Source organism: Schistocerca nitens, chromosome 2, assembly GCF_023898315.1.
Source record: "Schistocerca nitens isolate TAMUIC-IGC-003100 chromosome 2, iqSchNite1.1, whole genome shotgun sequence".
Classification (NCBI taxonomy): domain Eukaryota; kingdom Metazoa; phylum Arthropoda; class Insecta; order Orthoptera; family Acrididae; genus Schistocerca; species Schistocerca nitens.
In genome coordinates, this window is record NC_064615.1 from 431,596,973 (window position 1) to 431,615,266 (window position 18,294).

The window sequence follows — 18,294 nt, forward strand, 5'->3', positions numbered from 1 at the left end:
CGTACGCGGAAAGAATATATGTGTCTCCTGTTTTATGTTCTCCTTTCAACGATGCAAATACATCCAGTGAAAGTAGTGAACTAAACCACAGCCATTACTATTTTACCATTTATCTACTACATCAAATGTAGGCAAATAACGATGCCATTACGGTGTTGCAACCGTGACGAAATACAAATCAATTACGGATATCTAAGGGGCACGGAATTCATGCGGAATTTCTATCTAAACATTACACGGGAACGTTTATACCGATATTGGTGTGTGTGTGTGGGGGGGGGGGGGGGAGGGGGGGCAATAGAGATGTTTTACTGAAGACAATTTGTAATTTCTTAATTTGTTCGTCACACTTGCATGAATATTCAATTTGTTGCTACAGTCGTTTAGAGCTGACTCGCCCATCTGAAACCACACACGCTGTTATTACCCGAAACTGGTTACACGGCTTGGTGCCTAAACGTACAAATTGCTTCATACAGAACGAATTATGCCGATGGGATGGAAATCGGTAGATGTGATGCAGATAGTTACGATATTTTGGAATGCAAAAAGAAGGGACACTTTCTAAATTTTAGGATGAAAAAAGAAGACACTTTACATATTTTAAATTTATTACATAAGAAATAAACAAAAAGTAAAACTGTTGCAGGCACCACACATACCTACACTACTTTAGAGCCCACGTCTTACGTGTGGTTTTCATTGAACCGAATCTTTTTTAAAAGTACCTTCTGTTGACACAAATCTTTAAAAAAGATTTTACAGCTCAAATGTCTCAAATTAAATCTGACCCTTGCAACCCTTTTTACAGATTCAATGGTCAGTCTGTTCCTCTCCTTTGTCTGTATTAAGGAGAACAACCGCTCAACACAAGCTTCTAGGGCTGACACTGAAAAGACGAACAGCACAGTTTTAATTAATTCACTAAACTGTTCCTCACTACTACACGACTCAGTGTACGTCTACCATTTCGTCAGGCTTGGTTCAGACTCTTCATCATATGTGACTATGAATATTTTTAAATTTGAAAACTGATCAAATCGCTCATCATCAGTTTCAATAATTTTATCCAACATAAATTGATAGATTCTTCCACATAAGTCAAAGACACAGCTGCAAAATCAAGCAACTTAAAACAAGAAAGTTTACTTAATGGTTACATCCATATAGTCTAAACATCCAGATAGAAAGACTGATTCTAAGCAATACAAATCGCTGTTTCGGTTTTAATAGTGTAATAGATCGATTGTAAGCAAATAACAAGTAATTTAATTCAATAACTGAAGTAAAAGGCATACAGATTTTTGATAACACACGAGGAAAACAGAATTCAAAAGGTCATAATTTCCAAAACCAAAAAATTCGGACATTAGCAGATATCATAAAAATGCATGCAGACGATACATTAAACGTCAAAAATGCAGACATGCCCACCGAGTATGGTAATACTAGATGCAGATGTGCAAACAAACTAATGATTACAGTTTCAGAAAAACAGGATGATTTATTCAGGAGTTTGTTTGGGTCATTCAGGTGAAGCTGTAGACATACAGGCAGTCATATAAATGAGCGTACTTGCTTCTCGTAGTTTGAGAGTCTTATATGAAGGAGTTTGCGACTTTTGGTACCACGTTGTGTAATAACAAGGTGTGTTGTTTGAAAATGGGCGGGTCAGCCCGAAACCGGTAACCGCTGCAGCAGTAAGTTGTATATTCATGCAGTTGAGACGGACAAAATAAAAATTTATCAAAATTTCTTCAACATTATACAGCTGCGGACTGACCATTCCCAAGCAGCACGCTTCGAGTCAGCAAAAGATGTTTTATCTCTTGAGAAGAGATTGCAGACCCGAAAGTGAATGCTTGCCTGAATATTCAGCTACGGAAAACGATGGCAGGTAAAACACAGCGGCGGGATCTACTTACAGAAAACATTCATGTCAGAGCTGCAATTTTATACTTCTAGTAACCCAAATACAAAGTAGAGGTCTTACGTTTTATAAGTACCTCAAAACACCATAAAAATAAATATAGTCTTTTACACGGTCTATACCACGTAATGTGTTTGTGGAAAACACCAGAGTGTGTGTACAGTATAGATTCTATACCTAACAACCACACTTAGTTCAAAAATGGTTCAAATGGCTCTGAGCACTATGGGACTTAACTTCTAAGGTCATCAGTCCCCTAGAACTTAGAACTACTTAAACCTAACTAACCTAAGGACATCACACACATCCATGCCCGAGGCAGGATTCGAACCTGCGACCGTAGCGGTCTCGCGGTTCCACTGTAGCGCCTAGAACCGCTCGGCCACCCCGGCCGGCACCACACTTAGTATCTCATATATTTTATGTAATCTATCCTTCTTCTGATGCAACAGTTCCCCCCCCCCCCCACACTATGTTCAATAGTGATCTTATAATTAAGTGATAATGCCATATCAATATTTTACCTCAGCAGAGTCCTCCATACAAAAAGGTTACTGTATATCAATCTACTTGTGTTATGTCCTAGCTTAGGTCGTTGTCCTTCACCATATTCCTATCGTTTCACATACAAAAATTTGTATCATTGAGCACTTTAGATTTGTCATAGAATATATTTCTAACATTCATCACATGTTTTGATAGATACAAGGTATTTACAAGTACATGAGTGTCAAAGATGCTATGATATATCGATGTTACGATATATCATAGCATCTTTGACACTTATGTACATGTAAAATCTTTGTATCTAACAAAACATGTGATGCATGTTAGACATGTATTCTATGACAACTCTAAAGTGCTCAATGATACAAATTTATGTGTGCAACGATAAGAATGTGGTGAAAACTACGAACATCATTTGTTGGACGAAAACTATGAAAACAGATACTCCAGACCGACATTTCACTTAAGTCACATCCTAGTGCAAATCTGTAACGCAACAATCTGTGGGGCGTGCTTATAATGACGTATTATTAATATTTTAGGACGACTAACCAATAAAAAACGCACCATATGTTCTAATTAAAGCATGAAAGCCGTCTGACGATGAATTGTAATGATTCGAAACTGGTAATGGTACTTTTTGAATAAAGGAACTTTAAATAAATTTGTGGCTGGTTGCTGTCTCAACACCTTTAAAATGATCATTTTTTATGAAGTTCCTTGATGAATCGCAGGTGAGTATGCTGCCAAATGCTGCGTAATACCTGACAAGTAACAGAATTATTAATAAACACAAATCTAAACTTTCTTTTCTATGCGAACCACTGCATGCACAATTATTGTTTTCAAACTTCTTACACACTGAGTGTGACAGAATGAGATGCAGTAACTGTTGTCAATGTTAGGAATTTCTTATTACAGCTCATACTGAAGTAAAAATGCGGCATCAGTTAGTGGTCATTCAAAATACTCGTTCTACATCAAGCGACTAACTCATATACAGCAAAGTGTACCCAAATGAAGTAATAGTGTAAGTATTAGAGAATATACGATCCAATAAAAACAAAAGTAACTCATTGGTCCCCCTCTGATTCTTATGCAAGCAGTTATTGGGCTCGCCATTTTTTGATAGTGTTGTTAGACGTCTTGTTGGGGGACACCGTGCCAAATTCTGTCCAATCGGTGTGTTAGATCATCAAAACCCCTAGCTGGTTTCAGGGTCATCCCCATAATGCTTCAAAACCTGTCAGTCGGGGAGAGATGCGACCTTGCGTGCCAAAGTAGGGTTTGCCAAGTACGAAGACAAGCAGTAGTAACACTCGCCGTACACAGAGGATATTATCTTGCAGAAATGTAAGCCTGGGATGTCTTGTCACGGAGAGCAACATAACTGTGAGTAGAAAGACAACCAAGGGGGTCTTCCTGTGAAATGAAATGGCATCCCAGACCATCACTGCTGATTGTCGGGCGGTGTGGAGGATGACAGGCAAGTTGGTGTTCAACCGGTGTCCGGGGCATTTCCAAACACGTCTTCGCTAGTTGTCGGGGCTGACTTCGAACCGGGGCTCTTTGCTGAAGACATTTCTACTCCAGTCAGTAAAATTTCAGGCCGAAGACGTGTCTGGAGACGTCACGGACAGTGGTGGGATACCAATCTGACAGTCGTCCGCCATTCTGTCCAACAGCCAGGAGTGGTGGTCTGGGATGCCATTTCTTTCCACAGCATTACACCTTTGGTTGTCATCCGCGGCACCATCAGAGGGGTACTTCAACAGGTTTTCTACGCCCCGTTTCCTTGCCACTCTTGTCAAACTATATTCCAGGAAGATAATGCCTGCCTGCACAAAGCAAGTGATTCAAGTGCTTGTCTTCGTGCTTGGCAAACCTACCCTGGCCAGCTGGGTCACCAAACCTCTCTAAAATGGTTCAAATGGCTCTGAGTACTATGGGACTCAACTGCTGTGGTCATTAGTCCCCTAGAACTTAGAACTAGTTAAACCTAACTAACCTAAGGACATCACACACATCCATGCCCGAGGCAGGATTCGAACCTGCGACCGTAGCAGTAGCACGGTTCCGGACTGCGAGCCTAGAACCGCGAGACCACCGCGGCCGGCACCAAACCTCTCTCCAGCTGAGAATGTGTGATGTATTTTTGACACGACTCTCCAACAAGCGCAGCATGAAAACGATCTAATGCGACAGTTAGGTATAATTTCTCATGATATACGTCAGGATGACATGGAACAATTGTATCAAACAATGCCAAAACGAATAACTGCTTGCATAAGACGCAGACGTGGACCAGCACGTTATTGACTTACTCGATTTGTGTCGCTCTTTCTCCTGAATAAATGGTCTAATTTTTATGCGACGGTAATCATTTGTTTGTCTATGCATATACTTAGTATCTACCGATATCTGTTCCATTAAGATATCACAGGCTGAAAAATGGTTCCGTGCGGCTGGTCACGGAGGGGGGGGGTTCGAGTCCTCCCTGGGGCATGGGTGTATGTGTGTTTGTCCTTAGGATAATTTAGGTTAAGTAGTGTGTAAGCTTAGGGACTGATGACCTTAGCAGTTAAGTCCCATAAGATTTCACACACATTTGAATATTTTTTTTGAAAAATGGTTCAAATGGCTCTGAGCACAGCACTACGGGACTCAATATCTGAGGTCATCAGTCCCCTAGAACTTAGAACTACTTAAACCTAACTAACCTAAGGACATCACACACATCCATGCCCGAGGCAGGATTCGAACCTGCGACGTAGCGGTCGCGCGGCTCCAGACTGAAGCGCCTAGAACCACTCGGCCACATCGGCCGGCCCAGAGGTTGAAAATACAGCTAGAGTTGTAAGGGTCTTTTATTTAGAATACGACCAGTTTCGGGCTCTTATACGCCCATCTTCAGGTGTTACTAGTTCGTTCTGTGTCCCCGAGCGCTGCGGTGGACTAGTACAGGACGTTGTATATTGGGATTCCTATATCATAACTTTCTTAATTATCAGATTTGAAGTAAACACCGCACATGTTCCGTGCCTTTGAGTGTTACGTACGACTAGAGTTTAGTGATTAGTTTAGTTTGTTTTTTAACAAACCGTGGAAACCTCAAGTAACTGTAACGCATTCCCAGTTTCAGTGCCACGGCAGTGAGCCAAGTGCTGTCGAGATTTTGAGCCATGTGTTTCGCCGGCCAGCTGCTGGCAGCGCTGCTGTTGGCGTGCAGCGCGTTCTCTCCAGCCGAGAGCTCCTGTGTCGGCCTTGAGAGCTCCTCGTTTTGCGGCGGCGATGTTTCCGCGGCCTTGAAGGTAACGCACGCCATATAACATGCTTTAAGCTGCCGTAACAATCTTGACAACTCTTGGGACACTGAAATAGTAGGCTTTATGTACTTCGTATCCTGCTAAAGTAGCACTTTGGATATTACTTAGTTTAGACAAAGTGGCATTACCGTAACAAAAAGGAATTAGAATAGTGAGTGAGTTTTACACAATTACGCACTTAATGAGTTTGTTTAAGTTCTTGGAAATGGTAACCAAATATAATCAGCAGATATTCATCATTTGGATTTGCTGCTCCTTGTATTGACCGTGCATCCAGCTAAAGTTGTAGGATTTCTCAGTACTGAGAAAAAACGGTGTTTTGCAGAACTGGCGTATCTCACATCCTACAATAATCAGCAGAAACAACAACGAAAACGCCGACTCAAGACGCTCTTGCTTGTTAATATTATAACCTGTATAGCGGCTGCTAGTCTTATGGCAATTTACAATACTGGAAATCATACGAGGCAAGGGTTCTGCAACAGTAGTAGTACGTTGTCTGATGTATTCATACGTCGTTTTTATTATCAAAACAGTAGATACATATAAGACATACAGTCATGATAGAACTACATAGTTTCTTTCAAAACTCGAATAACGAAATAAAGCGATTGCATTTCCAGGGTGGAAACCGGTATTTAGGCACTCACTGTCCTTTTGTGTTGTGACATTGTTAGTACTTTGTTCAACCCCTATTCTACCTAAGCACCTCAAAAATATTTTTCGGCATTTGAAACCTCCCCTTAGAAAAATTTATGAATTACTGTGCTGATAAACCTCTTACATTATTTGATTTTCAAACAGATGAGCAGAACTGTACGTACTCAGACATTTCGCTCTTTACCTATTCTGATCAACACTAAACTGACACACAATATTTTTAGCGCAACGCAATCCCTACAAATGCACGGCCCTGACTAACATTAACCTATACCTTTCACAAATCACTTACCTCGCAAAAATCTTCATTACTCGAACTACTGCAATACAGCGAGCGCCACTACTGCCAGCTAAATAAAAGATTCAAACTTCTGAAGGCACTAACTACTGATAGGCATAGTTAGCAAATGAACGATTTTGATAGAGAACAAACAATGTATTTACCTTAATAGTGTTCAAAAGTCATAATACATATATATCAGTTCATGACATCCAGTCTTACAAATTTACTGTCTCTGATGGACACACGTCCAGATCATCCGCTCTCAAAACTCCGCCATTTCTCTCCCCGCATCCACTACTGCTGGCGGCTCACCTCCAACTGCGCAACGCTACGCGCTGTTCAGAGCGCTACGTGGTGTTACCAATATAAAAACCTAAACAGCCTACTTACACATTGATTTTGTTCGGGTTTGGAGCTCTTGTAGTGACATTCTCACCCACGCTTTTCGTGTTGCTCTTTTCACCTCACATACGCTCTCAAATGGCCTCCCATTTCGATAAACACGCCTTCCAAGTGTTCCCCAAAGGTTTTCCATGGGGCTTAAATTCGGGCTACGTGCAAGTCAGGGAAAGACATCGATACCTTTCTCTTCAAACCACTTTTCCGTTTTAGCAAAAACATACACAGATGCACTATCTTTTCAAACATTAGACTTTCGTCCCCCGTGTCTAATAAATTCTGTCTCTAACATCGCAGTGTACATGTTAAAGTTCGTTTTATCGTTCAGCTAGGCAATGCTAGAGTTACATTTAGCACATAAGGCTGCCCAAATCATAACATTCCCACCACCAAAATTTCTGGTTTCTTATGTGCTGCTGTGTTCTCGGACCACGTCAATCATATTGAAATTATACTTTTTCTCTTCACTGAGGATCACTTTATCTCATTCTGCAGACCATGAAATATGTTTTTCAGTAAATTCCAATCTAGCCTGTTTATATTCAAGTTTTTCTAGAGGCTTCTGCAGTTGTTTCTTGAATGCAAGATATTTGTAATTTGACAATTTTGTCGTACACGTCTGGCAGTTACTAACAACTGTGACTCACCAACAAACTGAGAAAAAATGGTTCAAATGGCTCTAAGCACTATGGGACTTAACTTCTGAGGTCATTAGTCCCCTAGAACTTAGAACTACTTAAACCTAATTAACCTAAAGACGTCACACACGTCCATGCCCGCGGCAGGATTCGAACCTGCTACCGTAGCGGTACCGCGGTTCCAGTCTAGCGCCTAGAACCACTCGGCCACACCGGCCGGCCAAACTGAGAAGAATAACGGTTTGTGGCTCTTGTTTTGCCCAAAATTAACCGTTTCAATTCCTCAGATAATTTTCTACTCTGACGATATTTTCCGTTGTGTCCATACCGCCTGTACAATCTAAAGAAATTATCAATAACTGCACATCACTCGTTCAAGTTCTTGGCGATTAGAGGATCCAATTTACATGCGTATACCGATTTTTGCTTTCTCGTCACGTGCTAACTGTTTTCCGCGTAGCACTGTCACAGTCGTGGCTTACATACATAACAAGCCATGTCACCAAAGACTTCTGTTTCCTGTCTGCAGTAAAGGGACGTACGCACACATTAACACCACACAGAGCGACTATCCTTATGCCGAGTTCCACTCTCTATCACCTGGATCGTTGATTTCTTATTATATACTCTACTACTGACATCAAATGTGATACCACAGGATTGTCATCGTCTGTATACTGGATCTCATACTACGGCATATACATTCCGCACAACTATTCCAACCGACCACGTTAATTTTCCTACACATATCCATGCCTTTATACTGATTTCCACGACGGTGTTTTACTATAACTGACTCTTCTCCGCCTCCAAAGCCGAGTGATCAACGCGTCTGATTCTCATGCGGAGGGCTCGGGTTCAGTTTCCGGTACTGCCTGTGATTGTTCCTTGGTAGGAGGACTGGTGCGGGGTGCAGTCCGCCTCGTGGAGCCAATTCTAGTTGAAAGAGAAGTAGTGGCACTAAGGTGTGAAAAGTCAACACAAGTCGGGAGGGATCCCATGCCCCTCTATACCGCAACCAAATGGCAGAGGATGACGCGGCGGCCGGTCGACAATATGTCGCTTACTTTCGTCTTAATACAGGGTGGTCCACTGAGCGTGAGCGGGCCAAATATCTCACGAAATAAGCGTCAAACGAATAAACTACAAAGAACGAAACTTGTCTAGCTTGAAGGGGGAAACCAGATGGCGCTATGGTTGGCCCGCTAGATGGCGCTGCCATAGGTCAAACGGATATCAACTGCGTTTTTAAAAAATAGGAACCCCCATTTTTTATTACATATTCGTGTAGTACGTCAAGATATATGAATGTTTTAGTTGGACCACTTTTTTCGCTTTGTGATAGATGGCGCTGTAATAGCCACGAACGTATGGCTCACAATTTTAGACGAACAGTTGGTAACAGGTAGATTTTTTAAATTAAAATACTGAACGTAGATAAGTTTGAACATTTTATTTCGGTTCGTCCAATGCGATACATGCACCTTTGTGAACTTATCATTTCTGGGAACGCATGAAGTTACAGCACATTAATGCAATAAATGCTCAAAATGATGTCCGGCAACCTCAATGCATTTGGCAATGCGCGTAACGACATTCCTCTCAATAGCAAATAGTTCGCCTTCCGTAATTTTCGCACATGTACTGACAATGTGATGACGCATGTTTCCACGCGTTGTCGGTGGATCACGATAGCAAATATCCTTCAACTTTCCCCACAGAAAGATATCCGGGGACGTCAAATCCGGTGAACGTGCGGGCCATGGTAAGGTGCTTCGACGACCAATCCACCTGTCATGAAATATGCTATTCAATACCGCTTCAACCGCACGCGAGCTATCTGCCGGACATGCATCATGTTGGAAGTACATCGCCATTCTGTCATGCATGAAACATCTTGTGCTAACATCGGTAGAACATTACGTAGTAAATCAGCATACATTGCACCATTTAGATGGCCATCAATAAAATAGGGGCCAATTATCCTTCCTCTCATAATGACCCACCGTACATTAACCCGCCAAGGGCGCTGATGTTCCACTTGTCGCAGCCATCGTGGATTTTCCGTTGACCAATAGTGCATATTATGCCGGTTTACGTTACCACTGTTGGTGAAAGACGCTTCGTCGCTAAATAGAACGCGTGCAAAAAATCTGTCATCGTCCCGTAATTTCTCTTGTGCCCAGTGGCAGAACTGTACACGACATTCAAAGTCGTCGCCATGCAATTCGTGGTGCATATAAATATGATACGGGTGCAATCGATGTTGTAGCATTCTCAACACCGACGTTTTTGAGATTCCCGATTCTCGCGCAATTTGTCTGCTACTGATGTGCGGATTAGCCGCGACAGCAGCTAAAACACCTTCTTGGGCATCAGCATTTGTTGCAGGTCGTGGTTGACGTTTCACATGTGGCTGAACACTTCCTGTTTCCTTAAATAACGTAACTATCCGGCGAACGGTCCGGACACTTGGATGATATCGTCCAGGATACCGAGCAGCAAACATAGCACACGCCCATTGGGCATTTAATCACAATAGCCATACTTCAACATGATATCGACCTTTTCTGCAATTGGTAAACGGTCCTTTTTAACACGGGTAATGTATCACGAAGCAAATACCGTCCGCACTGGAGGAATGTTACGTGATACCACGTACTTGTAAGTTTGTGGCTATTACAGCGCCATCTGTCACAAAGCGAAAAAAGTGGTCCAACAAAAACATTCATATTTCTTTACTTACTACACGAATATGTAATGAAAATGAGGGTTCCTATTTTAAAAAAAACGCAGTTGATATCCGTTTGACCTAAGGCAGCGCCATCTAGCGGGCAAACCATAGCGCCATTTGGTTTCCCCCTTCAAATGGTTCAAATGGCTCTGAGCACTATGGGACTCAACTGCTGAGGTCATTAGTCCCCTAGAACTTAGAACTAGTTAAACCTAACTAACCTAAGGACATCACAAACATCCATGCCCGAGGCAGGATTCGAACCTGCGACCGTAGCGGTCTTGCGGTTCCAGGCTGCAGCGCCTTTAACCGCACGGCCACTTCGGCCGGCTTTCCCCCTTCAAGCTAGACGAGTTTCGTTCTTTGTAGTTTTTTCGTTTGACGCTTATTTCGTGAGATATTTGGCCCGGTCACTATCAATGGGGCACCCTGTATACTGGTGTGCCAAACATAAGGACGTAAGTAACTTTCGCATGATGTTACTGCAAGGGGCATAGCTTTACGAAACTTGGACCACACACAGAAAGAACTGGTGCTTAGTGCACAAGGCAACTGAAAGAAATACAAAGTGTGACGAACAGAAATGACTTATTCAAATACAATACTTACACTGAACTCATCACGATTTATGTTGGTCCCCTGAACGTTAAAAAAAGGCGTGACATTCTTCGTAATAATTGTGATAATCACATATAGCAACGCACGGTCGGCAACGTGTTGCCACACTGGCCACAAGGTTGGTAAGTAGATTTTGTGACAGGACGTTCGATTCTTCGACCAGAACGGAGCTCTTGGAACGAGTGGATACTCGGCAAATGGACTAGCCTGTCCATTTCCTCCACTTAAATGCCACTGAGCACATGTGGAAAGCGTTGGGTGGACGTATTGCGACACCTCCGCATGCACAAACGACTATCCACTAGCTGTCGACAGCGTTGGTTGAGGAGTGGTAGGCCCCACCACAAGAGCTCCTTACCAAAAATGTTCAAATCTGTGTGAAATCTTATGGGACTTAACTGCTAAGGTCATCAGTCCCTAAACTTACACGCTGCTTTACCTAAATTATCCTATGGACAAACACACACACCCATGCCCGAGGGAGGACTCGAAACTCCGCGGGGCCAGCCGCACAGTCCACGACTGCAGCGCCCGAGACCGCTTGGCTAATCCCGTGCGGCCAACTCCTTACCAACCTTATCGTTTGCACGGGAGCACGTTGCAGAGGATAGACTGCCATCCGTGGTGATCACACACCCTATTAAGAACTTTCTCCCGCATTTTGTAATATCCAAGGGACCACTATAAATCGCGGCGACTTTAGTGTACTTATTCTCATTGAATGAATAGTCTCTGTGTGTCTCATTGCGTTTTACTTTCAATTTCCTTTTGCGCTATACTGTGCTGCTTAAATTGTTTCAGAGGAACGTCATTCAGTTATCTAATGTTGTTCTGTGAGCTTTAATAATATCTCTATGCAGCCACCCGAAAACGAAATTACCACTATGCCAGACAAGGCGCCCGGTCACAGATACCTACGCTGCTCGTGCGAAGCTAGGGTGGACTGCTGGTACAAAATTATTCACCATGACGTGTTTTTTCACAGGATTATACAAAACAATAACGTTTCAGTTTTAATACCAGTATGTAGACATTTACATTTTTCACCAACTAAACTCTTTCTAACTAAACAGATTTTATTTTAGACGAAGTACTATGCACTGGCTCTCAAACGTTCTCTTTATCTGAATTCTGTTATAAATACGTAGAACGTTATGCAGTCTAATGACTCAGCTGAAGCGGCTCCTGTAGGTGAAAAATGTAGTTATTCCTTCATATAATACATTGAGGGTGCAAAACATTTTATAATCCGGGCAACCAGAGCTGTAGAAATACATCTTGTTAAATGAAGAACCGCAACAGCTATTAAATTATTCTTTATAAAGGATCATGTAGCAGCTGTCGCGGTTCTTCCTTTACTAAGATATTCAGGATGACTTCATTCGCTACACAAAAACACGCCACAGCACTGGTCCACTCTCCCATGGCTTAACTTCTTAGAATACAATGTTATGTTATCATTGGCCGCGCAATAGTAGCCAAGCCGTTGCCATCTTGTATTTTGCGAAAATCCAGATAATTCTGAAACGAATTGAAAATATATTCGCCATTTCCTACGCAACTCAATATTAACGGAGCGAATGGTACTTTTTTGTAGATCGTAACAGAAAAGTTGGAAGAATTGTACAACTTACTTATTCATACATGTAATGAACACGACATTAACAATAAATTCTGGCATCTGCTTGGTGTAAAGGAAATATAATTGGCTGTAAAAAGCTCGTGAATTTCATTACCAAACCACAAGGACCAAGGGAATCGTAAGTTAGGAAACACTGTACTTCTTCCGGGCTTACTTGGCAGCGCTACCTGGCAAATGTCGTATAGAGAACGCGGAAAATTCTCCTTGCATGTATCCGCCGCATGTTGTCAACACGGACCATAATGTTTCACACGCGGCTGGCTGTTGCGATCACACGTGGTCGTTGCTACTACAAAAAACGTTCGATATTAACAGGAAGCACCATCCTGATGAATATCTGCAGTTTATCGGGACAGTGTTTCCTTTTAATAATATTGTCATATACTGCCAAGCACCGTCAGAGAATTCAGTCAATAATAAACCGACGGCTAAACGGAGTAGTGTAAGAGGAATCATCGTGTGATAGGTTATTTGTATTTCCAACAAGCGACTTTCCCGTACATATCGAAATGTCATAACGGACGGCGCTATATTTTTCCCATTAATAGTATTTTATACACTGAAGCGCCAAAGAAACTGGTATAGGCATGCGTATTCAAATACAGAAATACGTAAACAGGCAGAATATAGCGCTACGGTCGGCAACGCCTATATGACTAGTTTCTGGCGCAGTTGTTAGATCGTTTACTGCTGCTACAATGGCAGATTATCAAGATTTAAACGAGTTTGAATGTGGTATTATAATCGGCGCACGAGCGATGGGAGACATAACCTCCGTCGTAGCGATGAAGTGGTGATTTTCCCGTAAGACCATTTCATGAGTGTTACGTGAATATCAGGAATCCGGTAAAACATCAAATCTCCGACATCGATGCGGCCGGAAAAAGATCCTGCAAGAACGGAACCAACGATGACTGAACAGAATCGTTCAACGTGACAAAAGTTCAACCTTTCCGCAAAATGCTGCAAATTTCGGTTCTGGGCCATCAACAAGTGTCAGTGTGCGAATAATTAAACAAAACATAATCGATTTGAGCTTTCGGAGCTGAAGGGCTACTGGTGTACCTTTGATGAGTGCACGACACGAAGCTTTACGCCTCGTCTGGGCCCGTCAATACCGTAGTTGGACTTTTCATGACTGGTGACATGTTACCTGGTCGGACGAGTCTCGTTTCGAATTATTTCGAGTGGATGGACGAATATGCGTATGCACACAACCTCACGAATCCATGCACTCTTCATGTCAGCAGGGGAATTTTTTTACCTTGTGGACGCTCTGCAGTGGTATGGGGCGTGTGTACTTGGAGTGATATGAGACCCCTGATACGTCTAAATACGACTCTGACAGGTCACACTTACGTAAGCATCCTGCCTGATCACCTACATCCATTCATGTACATTGTGCATTCCGACGAACTTGGGCAATTCCAGCAGGACAATGCGACACCGCACACGTCCTTAATTGCTAGAGAGTGGCTCTAGGATCACTTTTCTGAGTTCCGCTGGACACCAAACTCCACAGACATGAACATTATTGAGCATATCTAGGATGCCTTGCAACGTGCTGCTCAGAAGATATCTCCACCCCTCTTACTCTTACGGATTTATGGACAGCCTCTCCATCACTATGACAGAGATTAGTCGAGTAGCGGCCACGTCATGTTGCGGCACTCCTGCGTGCTCACGGAAGGGGGGGGGGGGAGGGGGGGCGGGTGGCACACGATGTTAGGCAGGTGTACCAGTGTCTCTTTGGCTCTTCAGTGTAGATATGAGGCTAATTTGTTAATTTACTGCATGATTAACGAAGCCGCCTTCACGAAACGAGTTAACACGTTTAAGAGTTCCTTCGGTTTCAGCTGACACTGACAGACGATCCAGTGGTGCCGGTACCAATTCGCAAGAGGTTGGCGCCGACGCCTGCTACAACTACTGCAGCGACATTGGCAACGAGGCTACCACTGACTACTGAGTCATCAACATCTTCGGTGAACACGGAGGATCCCGGGGAAATGCTGTACACATTCAATTACGAGGATTACGGCAGCTACGAATTCACACATCTGGGGCCAAGATTTGACGAGGCAGAGAAGACAGCAGAAGAGAAGGAAAGAGAGAGAGTGGAAAAAGAACGCAAAGAGTACGAGGCAAAGTATTGCGCCGACCAGGCAGGCGACATCGAAGTCACCAATCTGCAAGACACTGGTAAGGTTACAGTTTTCATATTCTGCTCGTATTACGGCGTCCTGTATTTTCTTGTAGCGTGCTCAAGACTCGTCGGTTCCTGACGTTTCACAAAGTAACATGTAAGACATTGAGGATCCAGAAATAATAGGAAGATCGTTGCATGCACAATGGATAGTCGTAAAATTTTAGATACTAATTCGAAATTATTAAGTTATACCATGAAACTTAGTCTCGCTCTGTTTTTTGTCCTTCGATGTGACACATTTGTGACAACAATGGATTAGCTTGCGGAGATTTTGGTTGCAGGATTTTGAAAAAAAAAAATGGTTCAAACGGCTCTGAGCACTATGGGACTTAACTTCTGAGGTCATCAGTCCCCTAGAACTTAGAACTACTTAAACCTAACTAACCTAACGACATCACACTCATCCATGCCCGAGGCAGGATTCGAACCTGCGACCGTAGCAGTCGGACGCTTCCAGACTGTAGCGCCTAGAACCGCTCGGCCACCCCGGCCGGCCAGAATTGTGCACTTCGCTTGCTCAGAAAACGTTCCAACTCGGTTTATACCAATCGCTGCTAATAAATATCATAACTTCATAAACGTAATCTACAGCAGTATGCAAATTAATTGAGATAAGCTCATTCACTGATCAGTCAGAACATTATGACCACCGACCTAGAATCAATGTAAAACCGTCCAGGCGATAGCAGTGTGGTCTGGCGAGGACTGAATTCCACCTGCACTCCAGGATCTCTCTGCTGAGCAGAAGGAGGACGCCAATATATCTCAAATTATGCATGCCTTAAATCGGTCAGAGGATGTGAATGGACCCTTTAAGGTAGTTAATGAATTACTTTTCAGAAAAACTTTGATCCGTTTAGAAAGAGGTGGCCACCCCTGATTCCTAAACACATGCGCTCAGATGTTCTACAGAAATTCCATGACACACCTGAGGCCAGACATTTAGGATATATAATTCTACTGTACGTGTGTATGTCACTGAACTCCTAAACGGCTGGACCAATTTGAATGAATTTTTTTGTATGTGTTTGGGTAGCGACCTGGATGGTTTAGATGCACAAACCCGCCCGGCAGATGGCGCTGCAGTCGGTATCTAGATTATCTATCTATATTGCAACTAAACGGCTGGATCGATTTGAATGAACTTTTGTGAATGCATTCAAGTTTGGGCCTCGAAAATTAACATTCTTAAATCAACACGGTAGGTGGCGTTGCATTTTTGTGTGCAGTATTGAACGTATTATGCATAGGATTTCGTTTATTTTTCGATATTTTCATTTGAGTGTATTATATTATGTGTCTTTCGTTATTTTGACATTTTAATTTCTTTGTACAGTGTCTTTGGATATTTCAGGCGTCGCATTTCAATGAATATTAAGTGTGTTATATTCACATAAATTACGTACATAAAACAATGCCACGTATTCGTGGACGAGGAGGAAATATTGGTCGGCGGACTCGGAATTCACAATTAGTCCAGAACCGTCGGTTAAATAGATCGGCGGAAGATCAATTGACGGACTGACGGACAATGAAAATTTAAAAAACCAGGCTGCAATCAGACATGCTAATGAAAGTCAAGAGCAACGCAACGAACGCCTTCGAGCTAATGCATTGTGACAAAGACTGGCCGCACGCTGCCAGTACAACCATATCGAGCAGAAGGAGGAGCGAGAAATTGTGGGTATTTTAGAACCGTTTTTACAGAATCACAACCAGTTGGTCCAGTTCAATACCGTTTCAAACAGACTGCATAACGACAACTATACGATCGTCATCACATCAGACAAAGTACCATCTGGGCAGCACGCAAGCCGATAAAATGCACCGACCATTAATGAAGTTGCAGTTGTTATGGTTGGCGACGCATTGGAACGTCGAGATAAACGAATCCAACGCAGAGATAATACAGTGCGTGGCTTCGTGAACGAGCTATTTTAGCCGCAAAAAATATCGATGTTGACGCTATTAACTTCAAAATACAACAGTCATTGCCCGGCAATGAGATATTGCTCAAATCGATCGACACTGTTACCGATCCTGAAGAAGCAGTCAACTGTCCTGTTGAAATTTTGAATTCGCTGGATTTACCAGGAATGCCACCACATAACTTGCGATTAAAAATTGGCTCACCTATCATTTTGCTTCGGAATTGCACCTTAGCTATGCCACGATACAAGATTAGTCATAAAAAAATTATGGGCAATGTTCTTGAAGCTACAATTTTGAACGGCGAATTTGAAGGTGAAGTTGTTCTCCTGCCACGAATCCAAATGATACCGTCAGACTCACCCATTCCATTCAGACATCTGCAACTTCCAATTCGCTTGGAATTTGCCATGACTATTAATAACTAACAAGGTCAAACAATGTCGATTTGTAGGTTGGGTCTAGAAAATCCGGTCTTTTCACATGGCCAATTATATGTGGCGTGTTCGTGCGTTGGGAAACCGTCAAGTTTATTGATTTATGCTCCTCAGGAATTGACTAAAAATATTGTTCATCAACTCGCATTAAGATAAAATTAAACAGACATTATTGATTATAACGAACTGTTTTTAGAAAAATTGATGTTATTTAAAAATAAAGAATAATGAAATTATTATATTATTTGTCTTTCATTTCATATTTCGTTTAATATCTTAATCGCTTGAAATGTCATGCAGGACAACGTCTGTCGGGTCCGCTAGTTAAGACATAAGATAGAATCCGCAAGAGATTTTTTTGGCCAGGTTTATTTAGGACTGTGGATGGTATGCAGTCATCATGTGATGAGTAAGTTGCACCGACAGTCTATCCCTGTCATAAGATTAGATTGAAAAACATTCACTCGATCCGTAATTAACGACTGTGGGCACCGTGTTTTAATACTACGTCTTCTACAATGAATTTGGCTACCTCGAATGCTTCGGCTGTTTTCACGGCTTTTGTAATGGCATAGGGTGTCCGATAATCAGTGCAAACAATAATCCATCTATTGCCACTAGCAGACGTTGGAAATCGTCCGAGGAGGTCAATCCCAACAAGCTAGAAAGGCGTTTCGGCTGGTGGAATTGGTATGAGTCTGTCAGGTGGTTTCTGAGGAACTGCCTTTCTCCTCTGGCACTCACGACAGCGCGACACATAGTGATGGACACTCCTAAATAAACCTTTCCAGAAAAATCTCTTGCGGATTCTATCGTATGTTTCAATAAATCCTAAATGTCCGGTCTCAGATGTGTCATGGAATTTCTGTAGAACATCTAAGCGCATGTGTTTAGGAATCACTGGTGCTACCTCTTATCAAGCGGATCAAAGTTTTTCTTGCAAAGTAATCCGTTAACTACCTTAAATTGTCCTTTCACATCC

General features: G+C 42.5%; 1 protein-coding gene across 1 annotated transcript in view; it reads left to right on the plus strand.

The window, feature by feature from the left end:
- The window catches only part of LOC126236299 (asialoglycoprotein receptor 1-like), a 41,546-nt gene that overhangs the window by 1,043 nt on the left and 22,209 nt on the right, over positions 1-18,294 (plus strand). The window contains exons 2-3 of the mRNA XM_049945494.1: positions 5,574-5,748; positions 14,594-14,939. Of these exons, the coding sequence (XP_049801451.1) occupies positions 5,620-5,748; positions 14,594-14,939 (475 nt within the window). The 5' untranslated portion in view covers positions 5,574-5,619. The remainder of the gene's footprint in view (positions 1-5,573; positions 5,749-14,593; positions 14,940-18,294) is intronic.